At 42.8% G+C, this 15,299-nt stretch overlaps 1 protein-coding gene across 1 annotated transcript in view; it reads right to left on the bottom strand.

The window, feature by feature from the left end:
• The window catches only part of LOC126170759 (WD repeat-containing protein 76-like), a 185,287-nt gene extending 171,166 nt beyond the window's left edge, over positions 1 to 14,121 (bottom strand). Inside the window, exon 1 of the mRNA XM_049920750.1 lies at positions 13,976 to 14,121. Coding sequence (XP_049776707.1) covers positions 13,976 to 14,008 — 33 coding nt within the window. The 5' untranslated portion in view covers positions 14,009 to 14,121. The remainder of the gene's footprint in view (positions 1 to 13,975) is intronic.
• Between the last annotated feature and the right edge of the window lie 1,178 nt (positions 14,122 to 15,299).

Genomic DNA, 15,299 nt, shown 5'->3' with positions numbered 1-15,299 from the left:
GTTCTGCACATCTGTTCGACGTCCCTTCTTGAAAACGGGGATGACCTGTGCCCTTTTCCAATCCTTTGGAACGCTACGCTCTTCTAGAGACCTACGGTACACCGCTGCAAGAAGGGGGGCAAGTTCCTTCGCGTACTCTGTGTAAAATTGAACTGGTATCCCATCAGGTCCAGAGGCCTTTCCTCTTTTGAGCGTGGATTGTCAGTAAGATAAAGTTCTGATTCCAGATGAACGGTACGATGCCAACAGAAGTGCACGACACATGACTTTGCGGCTGAAAACTGGAAGCCATGGATTAGAGCCCATGACTGCACCTTGTGGATGGCTCCCTGGAGGCACCACTCAGTAACAACAGTACTGGAGCAGCAGTACGAAATGCAGAAGTCGTCTGCATACACAGAAGGTGAGACAGAGGGCCTGACAGCTGCTGCTACACCATTAATGACCACTAAAAATAGAGAGAGACTCAATACAGAGCCCTGTGGGACTCCATTCTCCTGGATATGAATGGAACTATGGGAGTCACCAACTTGGACACGGAAAGTACGGAGCGGCAGGAACTGTTGGATAAAAACTGGGAGTGGTCCCCAGAGACCCTACTCATTCAATGTGGCAAGGATATGATGTCGCCAAGTCACGTCATATGCTTCACGTAATTCAAATAAGACAGCAATCAGGTGTTGCCGAGGCTGTTCGGATGGCAGACTCGGTGGACACAAGATTATCAGTGGCAAAGCGATCCTGTCGGGAACCGCCCTGACATGGAGCCAGCAGTCCACTTGACTCCAGGACCCAACCCAGCTGCTGACACACTATAAATTCCAGCAGCTTACAAAGTACGGTGGTGAGGCTGATGGGCCGATAGCTATCCACATCAAGCTGGTTTTTACCGGGTATGAGCACCAATATGATGGTGCTCGCCTGCCATTTTGATGGAAAGATGCCACTGCACCAGATCCGGGTGAAGATGACAAGGAGATGTCACTTGTAGTCAAATGAGAGATGATTAATCATCTGACTGTGCATCTGATCTGCCCAAGAGCAGTGTCGGGACAATGTGCAAGGGCACTGAGAAGTTCCCACTCTGTAAATGGGGCATTATAGGATTCACTGTTGTGTGTAGTGAACGAAAGGACTTTCCGTTCCAGCCGCCGTTTGAGGGTGAGAAAGGCCGGGGGGGTAATTCTCCGACGCAGAGGCTCGAGCATAGTGCTCGGCAATCGCATTTTCTTTGGTGGATAACGCACCACTTACTTTAACACCGGGAACACCTGTTGGGGTCAGGTACTAAAAACATGTTAGATCTTTACCCATACGTTGGAAGGTGACATATGGCAAACAATGGTAGAGACTCATCTCTCCCAACATTCCTGCTTCCATCGTTTTATAAGATGGCGAACACAGGCATGGAGCCGTTTAAAGGCTATGAGGTGCTCCAGGAGAGGGTGCCGCTTATGCCGCTGTAGAGCTCGCCGACGCTCCGTAATTGCTTCAGCAACTTCTGGTGACCACCAGGCCAATCTTTCACTGCGGGCACCCTAAAGAGCAAGGGATTGCATTTTCTGCCACAGAAACAATAGTTGTATTCACCTATCAACCATCACATCAATGTTACCATATGGGGAAGATTCAACGGTGACAGCAGAAGTGAAAGTTTCCCAGTCCGCCTTGTTTAAAGCCCGTCTGGGCAGGCGTCCGTTGGCCGGATGCCGGAGCAGGGGCAGTGACAGGAAGATGGGGAAGTGGTCACTATACCACACAGGTCATCATGTGTTTCCAGTGGATAGATGGGAGAAGATCAGAACTGCAAACCGAGAGATCACTGGCCAAGTATGTGCCATGTGCCACACTGAAATGCATGGAGCACCTGTATTTAAGAGGCAGAGGTCAAGTTGTGACAGTAAATTTTCGACATCTCTGCTCGGCCAGTAAGACACAAACTCCACCTGACACTATTATAGTCTCTATGGTTCCTGCAACATCGCTTATAGCCATGGAGGGCGGGGTTACACATTGCCAGGAACAACCAGGTTTCCTGGAGGGCAATGCAGTAAGCAGCTGTAAAATTTAACATTTGCCGTAGCTCAGCCAGGTGGAGGAAAAGACAGCCACAATTCCACTGGAGGATGACGTGATCATGAGGCTGGGAAGGCATGGAACATTCAATGAGACAGTTTAGACCTCAGGGTCACCTGCTGCCACCAATTTATTTCCTGAGCAGTCTGTATCCATGGTGTCTGAGGGTCCAGGGAGATTTAGGTCCTCAGCTGACACCAGAATCTCCACCTCATCCTCAGAAGCAAAGCTTGTAGGTAGCAGTGGTATGGGTGCCACCGCCATTCCCTTGGTCTTGCGGATCTTCTTTTTGGATTTCTCTAGCTGCTCCTGGGGTTTCTCTGGCTGGGAGGGCTTGACTGATTTAGTCTCCAGGAATGAGGATGAGAGTGAAGCCCAACAACCAGCTACTAGCGGGAGTCATCTTTCCCCCTAGCAGAAACCTGGGAAGGGAGAGACCCAAGGGACCCCTTCCAAGTGATAGGCTGCCGAAGAAGTTAGACGCTTCTCCTGCTTAGAAGCGGGGACACAAGTCCCCGATGGTTGGAGAGGAGTTGCTCCCAAAGTAGGTGGTGCAGGAGCAACAGGGAAGGAATTGCCCCTGCCATCAAGGGGGCAGCTGTAGTCTTCCGGCTCTAAGAGGTGACTGGGGTAGGTGGAGTTGATGGAGCTATAACAGTTGTAGCGGCGGCGTAAGAGGTGGTCATACAAACAGGATGGAGGTGTTCAAACGTCCGCTTAGCCTCGGTGTAGGTCAGTAGGTCCAAGGTCTTATATTCCATGATTTTCCTCTCTTTCTGTAAAATCCTGCAGTCTGGCGAGCAAGGTGAATGATGCTCTCCGCAGTTGACACAGCTGGGAGGCGGGGCACATGGAGTATTGGCATGTGATGGGCATCCACAATCTTGACATGTGAGGCTGGAAGTACAGCGGGAAGACATATGGCTGAACTTCCAGCACTGAAAGCACCGCATCACGGGAGGGATATAGGGCTTGGTGTCACAGTGGTAGACCATCACCTTGGCCTTCTCGGGCAATGTATCACCCTCGAAGGCCAACATGAAGGCACCGGTGGTAACCTGATTATTCTCTGGCCCCGATGAACGCGCCAGACAAAATGAACACCTCGCCACTCTACATTGGCATGCAGCTCGTCATCAGACTGCAAAAGGAGGTCCATATTTAAACTCTCACGGGGTGTGATGATAACAGGGACATCCTCCAATTTGTCACAAGTGAGTAATGCTTGTGATTGGGTAGAGGATGCTATGTTTATCAAAACTGACCCAGAGAGCATTTTAGACAAGCCCTCCACCTCCCTAAACTTGTCCTCTAAACTCTCCCGAACAGCTCTCGTACGTACTAGGTACCAGGGCAAAAAAGCATCGCCGCCAGCCATAGACTTTCGTTCCTCCCATGGTGTGGCCAGGGAGGGGAATGATTTGGGGTCATACGTCTGCGCATTGAAGTGCGCCCACGAACGCTGAGGGACTGCTGGTGGTTGGCCACCAGCAAGAGAAGATGTGCCATGCTTTATTGTATGTCATCCGCCCTGATGTCATCCATTCCATCCAAGGGCCCTCCCCATGGGTGCCACCCAGCCGCAGCAAGGGCCACCTGGCAGGATGGCCATTGTCGGGAGTCCCGATGTCCCAGAGAGATAGGCATATCTACTCCTTGGCATACACAGGGAGTTAACGGTGCAGTCATCAGCAGAGAGATCCCTGTGTTGTCAGGGGGCTACAACCAACAGGGTACATGGCAGCCCCAACACAGTGGACTGGCTACCATGCTGGATATCAGGTGCAAAGAAGTCCAAGGTCGTTATCGGCACAGAAAGTGACACGGCATTGTGCATCGCAGAAACCGCACCCAGGAATGTAGCCTCGCCCAAGGGATGGAGAGTGAGCGGCACTGCAATGCGACAACGAGAAAGTGGGCTAAAGATCTCAACGCACGATGGACACGATGCACCATGCAAGGCGCCCTTCCCCAATTGGCTCACTCTCTGGAAAAATTTTGAAATATGGAGGTCAAACCCTACAGTGGACCATCGAGGACATGCCACTGGGTATTAGAGGTACCAGTGGGTATAGTAATCTGGACCATGACCTCTGAAAAGTCTCTCTGTATGGTGGTACAATATGCAATGTGTGGTTTTCATTAGCAATAAAAAGAGCAGAAATGATGTTTATGTTGATCTCTATTCTAATTTTCTGTACAGGTTATGGAACTCCCGGAACTGAGGTGATGCAAAACTTTTTTTTAGATGTGTGTATGTTTCATCAAGACCACTGATACTTTGTTTCAACAAAACAAAACTTATTTGGTGACAAAAATATGTCTTTTGTTGGGGTTGCAAGACAGATTTAAAGAATCTTCACTGATTTCGGAAATAATGTTAGGAAAAAAGTAAGCCCCTGGAAAAAAGTGTATAGGGCAGGGAAGAGTTGTGTAAACCATCATAGGTACTGACCGCCAATAAAATGTTGGTTCGACGATGTTCGCTTTTGTGGGTTATTACCCATAGTGTTGTGTGTATTATTTTACAGGTACTGTGTGGGTTTTTCTTCAAGACATATGTGAGTACATAGTGTACAACATCTCAGCCACTGCAACAATTTTCTTCTTCTTATTGTCCACACTTTCTAATATATAAACTACTTTCGAAGTGCCAAAATGTATCAGAATAAATAAAAAGCCTATAAAATGCTGCATTGTACAATGTACTTTTGGTGTTACAGTCGCAATTCCTGAAATACATTGCCCGCGTCCTCTGGCTTGCCAAGGAGCACCGCAACCCTGGCTCCAAGGATAAACCATGTTCGTGTATCACAGACACAATGTCAATGAAATAAGACTTGCGCAAAAACTCTGAAAATCAATACTAATAAGGATAGGTAGCTGCTCACCATAAAGATGATCACTGAGCCACAGATAAGCACGCAGAAAAGACTATCACACTCTCACAACTAAATTTTTGGTCACAGCCTTTGTCAAAAAACAAGATCTCACACACATTAACACAAGCGCTCAGATAACTCATGCGCACATGACCGCCATCTCCGGCCTCTGCATCAACAGTCTGAGAATCAGATCCAAACTAACCACTCCTCACAACTCTGGTCAGCAGCTGCTAGGCTAGCAACAAGAAATAGTGGCAGCACTGACTGCAATCTGAGGGAAGTGGTAGAAAAGGGAGAAGCAGTAAGAAATGAGGTAGTAGGGAAAAGGCGCACATACTCAGCTGCACCCAGCCAACGACAAAGCACGACATCTTAGTGAACAGAACATTTCATCTACCGAGACAAAAACGAAATTTTTCAAACTTTTTTTTTTCTCAAATTTCCCTGATACACTTTAAATTCCCTGATTTCCAGAACTTGTGGCAACCTTGACAGCAACATATTGGTGATGTGCGAAAGTACTGAGGATTCCAAACGAACCAGGTATATGTGGTGCACGAGAAAGCCCGAAAGCCACTTTGGAATCATGATGTATGCCCTCCAGCTTCAAGGCACCAACAAAGATGGTGGTTGACTATTCGTTCAAATAGCTTACACAGCCCATTTGTTACAGAGAGAGGCCGGTAGTTAAAATATCTGGGTTTCAGAACAGGAATAATACCCTCTAGCCATTAAAAGAAATATTCTCTCCCGCCAAATGGGCTTAAAAAATCAGGGGATATGTTTCAAGCTGTCGCTACAAACACGTTTGAGCATTTGGTTATGGATTTTGTCCAGTCCAGGGGCCTTGTGTCACTCTTTCAAAGTGCTGAAAAGCTCCCATTCACTAAAAGAGATTTTGTATGATACAAATCCTTGCACATGAAAAGATAGCAGGCAGCACTAAATAAGGTGTTTCCAAACAAGGAAATGAGGATGGTACATACTGCAAGCAGAACTTCAGCAAACTGTGCTGCAAAACATTTGACAAGTACAACATATCAGATCAGATGTTACCATTGACAAGGAAGCCAGGAATCGCCATGGGTGGTGGACGGCAGCAAATGCAGAGGAGTTTAGTCCATGCTTGGGAGAATAGGGTGTGGGATTACATAGTTGTGACATATTGCTCCCAACACTCCTGCTTCCTATTCTTTATTAAAAACCAAACTTTCACCTGGAGTCTGTTGAATGCTATTAAATTATCCACAGAGGGATGGCGGGGTCCTTCCAGTGTCCTGCGGCGTTCCCTGATAGCTGCGGCTATATCTTCAGGCCATTATGGCACTGGTAGTCATTGGGAGGAACTGGAGGAGTAGGGTATTGACACTGCTCCTGCATGAGCAATTTTATCAATAGTATCCTGTACCAGTTTGTCGATAACCATCACATGACTAGCTGCAAACAGGGCTGCAGAGGAGAAAGCCTGCCACTACACTTTCCAAAACAACCAACATGGAGCATGTTCAACACGTCTGAGTGGAGAGCGAGAGAACAGGCAAATAGTCGCTGTAAAGGTGCGTTTACACTGCCATTTGTATCGGCACATGTATGAGATACATGTATATGTGACTTTGCGACATGTATCGCGACTTGTATGAGTTGACAAGTATCAACCCCATACATGTATGAGCGTGTGTTTACACTGGTTGATATGTATCACTGTGCGATAGCTTTCGACGATTTGGAAGATTTCACATTTTTATGTGCTGGTACACTTGCTCTTTTGGAAGATGATAGGAAGAAAAGGCGGAGGAAGCGCAGATGGTGGGAGAGAGAGTTTCTCGCGAATTAACGCTAAAGGATGGCGCATATTTTAGAAATTATGTTAGGATGAGTATGGACGATTTCCGCGGTTTGTTATCACTTGTGGCTCCTCTTGTTTCCAAAACCAACACAAACTTTCGGGAAGCGATTCCACCAGAGGATCAGTTGGCAGTAACACTCCGTTTTTTGGCCACTGGGGATTCCTCTTGAAACGAAGATTTCATTGCAAAACATTTGCATTGTCGCGCGATTGCTAATGCCAATGTCTCACACACGATTGTCGGCATCCGTTGTCAACATTATCACGCGAGGCCACCGGAATAATAGCAAAAAATTGATATACGTGCCAGATGCATGAAAAAATTATAGAATGTATTACATACTCTGATATATATAAAACTTTTACCTTCACTTCTTGGAATAAAACTTGCACAATGGCCTCGCAAACACGAAGAATAATGTTGCATATGGCACTTTTTGATGTTCTATGCAGATACATTAACGTCGAAACGATAGTCGGCACCTCCAAAACTCAAACAGCCGCCAAAGAGCCTGGTACTACGCATGCGCTAATCGTCAAAATAAGCGGCAGGCGACAAGACGACAGGAAATGATAGTACTGCGCATGCGCAAGTTCAAATGTCTCTCATCCATGTCGCGTATATGGCCAAAAAGCGATATACAAAATGTATACGCGACATGTATGAGCTCGAGGGTCCGCATACAAGTTCCGCGAATTTTTGTATGAGGTGATGTATCGCGACATGTCAAATTGATATGTCGCTCATACATGTCGCGATACATGTATCCCAGTGTAAACGTACCTTAACGAAGGTAGCCAACGGCATGCCACTGAATCAGGGGTAAGATACTTGGGCTGCAAACTGCGAGATCAATAACTGAAAATTTTCTATGAGCCACAGTGAAATGGTCTGCAACTCCGGTGTTGAGTAGGCAGACATTTAATCTGAAAAGAGGTGTTCTAATACTCGGCTTCTGTGAGACAGTGTTGCCGCTCCACAGAGTATTATGGGCATCAAGTCCTCCAATAAGAGGGAAAGTGCCGTGCCACTAGCGCTTCCAGTGATGACCACAGCTTCCAGTGCAGTGGTAAGGGGCACCTGCTCACTAAAAATATTGGAACGTATGAAGGTACAGACCTCACAGGATGCCCTCTAGACATTAATGCGATTGGTACAGTAGGGGTGGTAGTTTTTCAGAACAGGGAGGGGTGCTACCATAAACCGTGTTTCATGAAGCATTATGCCAATTGCAAAATAAGTTGTCATTACATGATGGAGTTTGGTCAAATGGCAATAATAACCATTACAGTTACGCTGGAGGAGCATTGGTAACAGGTCTAAGAAAGGGGCAAATTAAAATTATGGGTGTGGTTACTTCACTATCGCCACCAGGTCGTAGTCCACATGACTGTGCGATCCATCATCCATGTGCATAGGCTTGACTGCTATGGGGCCAGGAAGCAGAATGTCCGAAGCCTAAGAAAAATGTACCTTTCTGTTTATCTTTCTAAGACTTCAATTTTTGTAAAGATTTTCCCATTTTATCTTCCGGGAGAGAAGAGAACTGTACTTTTCTTCAGCCCACAGCTGCTGGTCCTTGTCTTGAGAGGGGGCACACTGATGGGTGCCCTCATCCCTGATGCCAGAGGATGACTAGGCATCTCTGGCCACACCAATTGTGTGGGAACCGCTCTTGCTATATGTGTAGGGGATGAAAGGGCTGATGTTCCCTCGCCCTACTGGAGGGCAGGCCCTGGAATATGAACAGGGCCTCAAGGTGTCGTGCAAGACACTGAGATGAGGACTGTGGCAACTTGAAACTTGCATCTTCATAAGACATGCAGTCACTTACATCTTCATAGACATGCAGTCAAGTGTTTTATACTCTTGAATTTTCTTTTCCCTCTTGAACACTGAGCCCTGCAGCGAATGAGGAGTGTAAGGGTCCAGACATTTGACACAGTGAGAGGGTTGGTCACAAGGGCTGCTCTCGTGGGACACCCGTCCACATTACCTACAGATAGCCAGCCTCATTAGAACAGCGGCAGGACATGTGTCCAAACCTTCGGCACATAAAACAATTCATCCGAGGAGGAGAGTAAGGCCTGACATCATACACAAACCATGACCTTAACCTTCTCAGGCAAAATTTTGCCATCGAAGGCTAGGATAAAAGTGTCTACACTTATCTTTGGTCCCTTCTGTATGGGACAAACAAAATGGGACACTACACTGTGCCAGATTAGTACGCAGCTCTTCAAGAGTGAAGTGTTACGTCCCAAAGGAAGATAAAACCTTGGGATCTAATGAGCTTATTATGAGGAGAAATTGTGATTGGTATATCATCTAACTTGAGACTGGCCCGAAGTGCCTGTGGTTGGTGTGTGATGATTTTATCGGCAAATATCTGTTTCTCATCCTAACTATTGCCACAACATCCTCAAACTGATCTTCAATATTTTCAATGAAAAACATTGGCTTACCATCCTGCAAGTCAACATTTGCAACATTAGAAACAAGCTGTTACGAGTTGGAACATTTTTGTAAAATAAAAAATGTGATGTACTGAGTGTCTCAGAATTGGCTTATAGAATATCAAGTAGATTTGTTCATACCTAAAGAGTACATTCTGGCAGCTATAATGTATAGAAACGAGAGGAAAAAATGGAGGCACCGCTATATTTATCAGACAATGTACACAATTCTCTAAAATATATGTAAGTTCATACTCCTCAGAATTAAATGGCAAATCTACCTGTATAAGACTGATAGACCAAAATATTGTAATTGTTAGCTTGTATATATCTCCAAACAGTAACGCTAATTTATTTTTCGAGAAATTTGAACAGATGATGACAAAAATCTTTAAACTCAAAACAAATGTAGCAATACGTGCTGATTTCAACATCGACTCGCCAGACATAGGAACTCGGCACAAAAACATTCTTAAACCTGCTCAGACCAATAATTCTATATTATACTAACAATAGCCCAACACGCGGAAATGCATTTGGACAATATTATAATAAATTTTTCAAGAGACCTATATAGTGTAAGCATGGCAGATGAATGTTTTGCAGATCATGATCCTCTACTCTTAATATACCAGTATACACAGTCAGATAAGAATTACAAGGTTGCAAATAATAAGTCAAGCATGGCATGGATTAGAGGTCAGAAAGAGAAGTAGGTCAAGTTATTCACAGACTCCCTCAGAAAGGTAAACTGGGACTTTGTTTATGAATATGACACAGATCAACTGTTGAAACTCTATAATAATTTTCTTAACACATACACTGACTTATGGTACTCTTGCTCACCAATGAAAAAAACAGTATTAAACCAAATAAAAAAGGTAAAAAGCTTAAATGATACGCTGATGACCTTGCTAGTATCTGGGAAAAGATGATTTCACTGTATAAAACACACAAAAACAATGGCAAATCTGGGACAGAACAAAATGATACTTATTATAAGACAACCTGAAATGTAAAAAACATTACAAAGCCAACCTCAAACTTGTCAAACAAGCTGCCTATGAAAAGTACATAGAAGGGGCCCCAAACAAACACAAGGCTGCTTGGGATACTACAAAACAGAAACGTACTTCTGCCTAAACACAAGATGTTCCACTTGAGCCCAAAAAGCTCAATAAATATTTTACAACTACAGTAAATGAATTAAAATAAAAAATTAAACAGTCAGACATACCAGCAATTGATATACTTGCTGATCAGCAACTTAAAGGGCATGAATTTCACTGAGCCTGTCACACCCACAGATATAATAAATATAGTTTGAAAATTTTGTAACTCTAAAAGCATGGACTACTACTGGCTATCTAACTACACAATACAAAGGACAATACACCTATTTTGCAATCCACTTTCTTTTATTATGAATAAATGCCTAGAAGTTGGAGTTTTCCCTGATCATCTCAAAATTTCTAAAGTTATACCTATATACAAAAAAAAGGGGGGGGGGGGGACCCACCCTGAAATCTGTAGACCAGTGTCTATTGAATCAATCTTTTCCAAAATATTTCAAGCAATTTTCCACAAACTAAGAAACTATTTTTAAAAGTATGACCTTCTCTGTAGTGGACAGCACGGTTTTTGACAAGGGAAAAATATCACCTCTGCAGTCCTTTGAATAGTTAATCAGACATTAACTGCATTTGAAAATAAACAAAGTTTTACTTGAACTTTGTGATCTGAGTAAGGCATTGGATTATATCTCCTTTGACATCCTACAAGCCAAAGTGAAGTATTACAGTATAAATAATACAGAGTTAGAAATAATCAACTCTTCTCTACATAACAGGAGACAATTTGTATCGATTCAAAATAGACTCCTCTATGAATAGTGTCACATCTGGTGTACCTCAGAGTTCTTTCCTTGGTCCTTTCTCCTTCACTGTTGCAACTAAAGATCTATCTTATGTTAGATCTGAGTCAGTTATCTATGTGGATGATACAACCTTAATTAGCACAGATCAGGATTTATCAAAGTTACACCATAAATCACAGAACACACTAAACTTAACACTACACTGGTTCTCGGCTAACAAACTTCTATGTAATCCAGAGAAAACTCCAGATCTGCAGTTGGGACTGGCAAAAGAGGAAGAACCAAAAATCTGTAAAACTGCTTGGAATACACATTGATTCCAAACCTATCTGGCAATCCCATATCAACCAGGTCTGCAAAAAGTTATCAAGGGTGTCCAGTCGCATCTGGTAACATATCTAGTGAGTAACAAGTATCCCAGAACAGCTTACTTTGGACTTTTTCAGCCTCATATCTTATGGGCCGTTACTATGGGGCCACTCATGTCGTGTCATTGATGTACTAAAGATGGAGAAAAGGGGGCTACAAATAATGTGCAAGGTTGGTCCAAGGGAACACTACCGTCCCTTACTTATCAAAATGAAAATCATGACAGTGATAAATCTTTATATTTATGCATCGCTGATATATTCTAAAAAGAACAGAACAGAATTAACACCAGAGAGAACATACACTTTCATGACACCAGAAACAGAGTATTGACATTCCTAGACGTGGGCTGACAAAAACAGGCAACACTCACAAAGTAAACTGTTTGAAATTATTTAACAAATTACCACATACTGCACTCAATACACCTTTCAATAATTTTATATGCCTATCATATGATGACAAGCAGATAGAAGAAGTGGACAGTTAAATTCTTGGGATTACAGCTCAATACTAAATTAAACTGGGAGAAGCAAACCACAGAACTGCTGAAGCATCTAAACAAATCTCTATTTGCAATGCGAATCCTATCAGACATAGTGGATATAAAAATGAAAAAGCTGGCATACTATGGTTACTTTCATCCCATTATGTCATATGGTATTTTTTGCGGTAATTCATCAAGCCAAGCTAAAGTTTTCCGAGCACAAAAACGTGCAGTAAGAGTTGTATGTGGTGTGAACTTAAGAACATCTTGCAAAGGCCTGTTTAGGGAACTAGGGATACTAACTACTGCTTCCAATATTCCTTAATGAAATTGGTCATTAAAAATATATCATTTTATCAAACCAACAGCTAAGTTCATGGAATCAATACTAGAAATTAGAATAATCTCCACAAGGATTTACAGTCATTCACTCATGTACAAAAAGGTGTGCATATTCAAGAACACACATTTCCAAAAACTTGCCAGCAGCCATAAATAGCTTAACAACCGCGTGCGTGTGTGTGACCCTTTCAAATAGTGCTCATTAAAAAATATGATCATTCCACTTGGGACCCAGGGAAGGTACATTAGCTCATTTGTTTTAGTTGTAAATGTCTGCAATGTATTATTGTTTTTCTGGCATGTTCTACATCCTGAGAGGACCTCCTCACTATGGGTCAATTGGAATGAAAGTAATCTAATCTAAAAGTAAACTGCACAAATGGTTCACAATAGACAATCCATACTACATTCTCACAGAATTCTTGCATACTTGTAACATAGAAATTAAGTTTCAAGTCAATGATTGCAGTACTGTACAGTTGATTAATGTAGCACAAATAATTTATACTTCAGTGAAATCATATTTGTAAGTTCAAATAAGTCAACACACATGAAACTACCAAGCGAATAAAACTCCAGAGACTGACATTCCCGTTCAATTAAGTAATGGAGTTGTCAAAAAAGTAAGGAATTACAAATTCATGGTTGTCATCGTTAACAAGCATTTGAAGAGGAGGACCTATCAGCAAAGTATGCTCAAAGGTAAGCACAAACATATTCTTAATGAGGAAGATGTCAAACAGCAAACACAGACATGTTATTAACAATACACCATGGACTGGTCTACCCCCATTTATAATCCTGCATTTTAGTCTGAGGAAATCATGCACATACACATATCTACAGGTAAGTGACTCGAAAGAAGGCCGTTACGTGCATTGCAAATCTGACCCTCAAGACAATCCGGCAGAAAAATTCGGGGAACTTTATGACAGTCCCTGCACTACATATACATGAAACCAAATAGTACCACCCAATTGAACAGATACATACACAATTAGAATAGGCACTACGATAAATACGGATGATTAACAACTTAGGAAATGGTTCAAGGTATCCGAGAGTGATCGTATCATTGCCGGGTGCATTTTATGTAAAATGCCACACAGAATAAAAAACATTGAAAAATCCATCTGTTTTGAGAAACAAATTACACGGTTAGGCATAAATCACTCAGTCCATGGTGTACACTACTGAGGTGTGATGGTGAAATCTTAATATTTTGATAATGTGAAGGTGAGCATGCGATTGTCGTATTGTAGATGATCATACAATTCTCGCGTTGTGAAGAGAACATGCTTCCTTCTCTTTCAGGTTCTGGAAAAAACTTTTTCACAACTTCACAATTGTTGAGCTATTTCAGTCGACACCAATAAGTGAAAAATAGCACATTCCACTCACAGACAGTTCATTTCAACAATTCGTATGAACTTATTTCACTCATCCTACATTAAACGGGTAATCTGCAGCAATCTGGTAACACACAACACGAGCTTTATTCAAAAACCGTAAAATGACATCTGCCGTAGCTGTCTTTCAGTAGTTACGTAACATTGTAACATTAGCGCACATATGCAAACACAACAAATACAGGCACAGACATCGAACATTAACACATATTGTCGTCGTTTACCAACCTTCCTTCTTCTTAAAACTCCTGCTTTCGACATTTTAAACAGTTTTTCAATCTGACACTACCCAACCATGACCAAACCAGTCCAACGTTTCGCGCCAAATGCAAAGAACAAAAAGCACTGCAAGACATCCGAAACACGTCTCACGTTTCCCGCCAAATGGAACGTCAACGTACCAAAGAACTATGTGGCAACCTTGCACATGCACAGCCCACACTACAGCCTTTTTCTTCTGGCGCCAGTTCCGATTTCCTCACTTCCGATTGGACCTCAAGTCGGTACAGTTTACAACATTGAGTCATCGGAAATAATGAGTAAGAATATTGACAAAAGTGCAGTACTTAGCAGAAGAGAATACAGAGGCGTTGATAAAAACGAAATAGAGAAACAAATCTTGGTTGCTACAACTAATTCTCCTATAAAACTCATACACAGGAGAAAGGCCTAAAAACTGAAACAACCATTTTGTAATGACGAGGGTTACCCTGAGAAACACTTGGTGCATTGGGTAAACATGAAACTTTACTTTGCGTCGAAAATAGATTCAAATCTCCAAGACTAGGCTCATTTATGAGACTAACAAACTTTGTATAGCCACGTCGTTATAATATTTACATTCACTCATCAAAGGCAAAATTTATAACCACTATTATGAAATCACAATAATTTTCGAAACTGACAGGTTTACAGTAACACAATCCTCAGGAAATTAACAACCAAAATTTTCACACTGACACAACGTTGCACAGTCTTTAATTACTGCACTAACAATACCATCCCAACCCGAACGTTTGCTTTTTGGCGGTTAATTTATCCTATATGTGTCTTGCTCCTTCATTTCCTCAGATTCAGGATCATTGTTTGTCGTGTATCAGTGTAATTCTCTCGCTGTTTGAGGATATACGTTTGGTATTATGGAGCTAGTTGAGATATGGCATGCGTGTTAAAACCTTCAAAAAGCTTTTCGCTCTTGCATGAGTTGACTTTCATATCGGATATTCATTATTCTTGCTATCTAAGTCGATAAACAAGGAAACCTTGGGCTGTGTAGTGACACGCAGCAGACAATGCAGCTGATTCGCACGACGAGCTGTCACCATCAGGGTTCATGCACTGGCCACCAGGAGCGGTGTGATCGGTTTCTCCATACCTCAGTGCGAAGTTCTATGACCATTAATTTCTGTGTTTTAATTCTCAGTTGGCTCCCGAGCAAACTTGTACGAGTTTGTATGTTAATTAGTTATGCAACAGCTTCTCTGTGGATTGTTGTAATTGTTCAACATATGAACGTGCCTAATTGTTCTGAATAAACCACTGTCTCAAGATG

Source organism: Schistocerca cancellata, chromosome 1 (assembly GCF_023864275.1).
Source record: "Schistocerca cancellata isolate TAMUIC-IGC-003103 chromosome 1, iqSchCanc2.1, whole genome shotgun sequence".
In the NCBI taxonomy this organism is placed as follows: Eukaryota; Metazoa; Arthropoda; class Insecta; order Orthoptera; family Acrididae; genus Schistocerca; species Schistocerca cancellata.
Note: the sequence above shows the minus strand (reverse complement) of the source record. Positions and strands in the feature narration are given on the sequence as shown.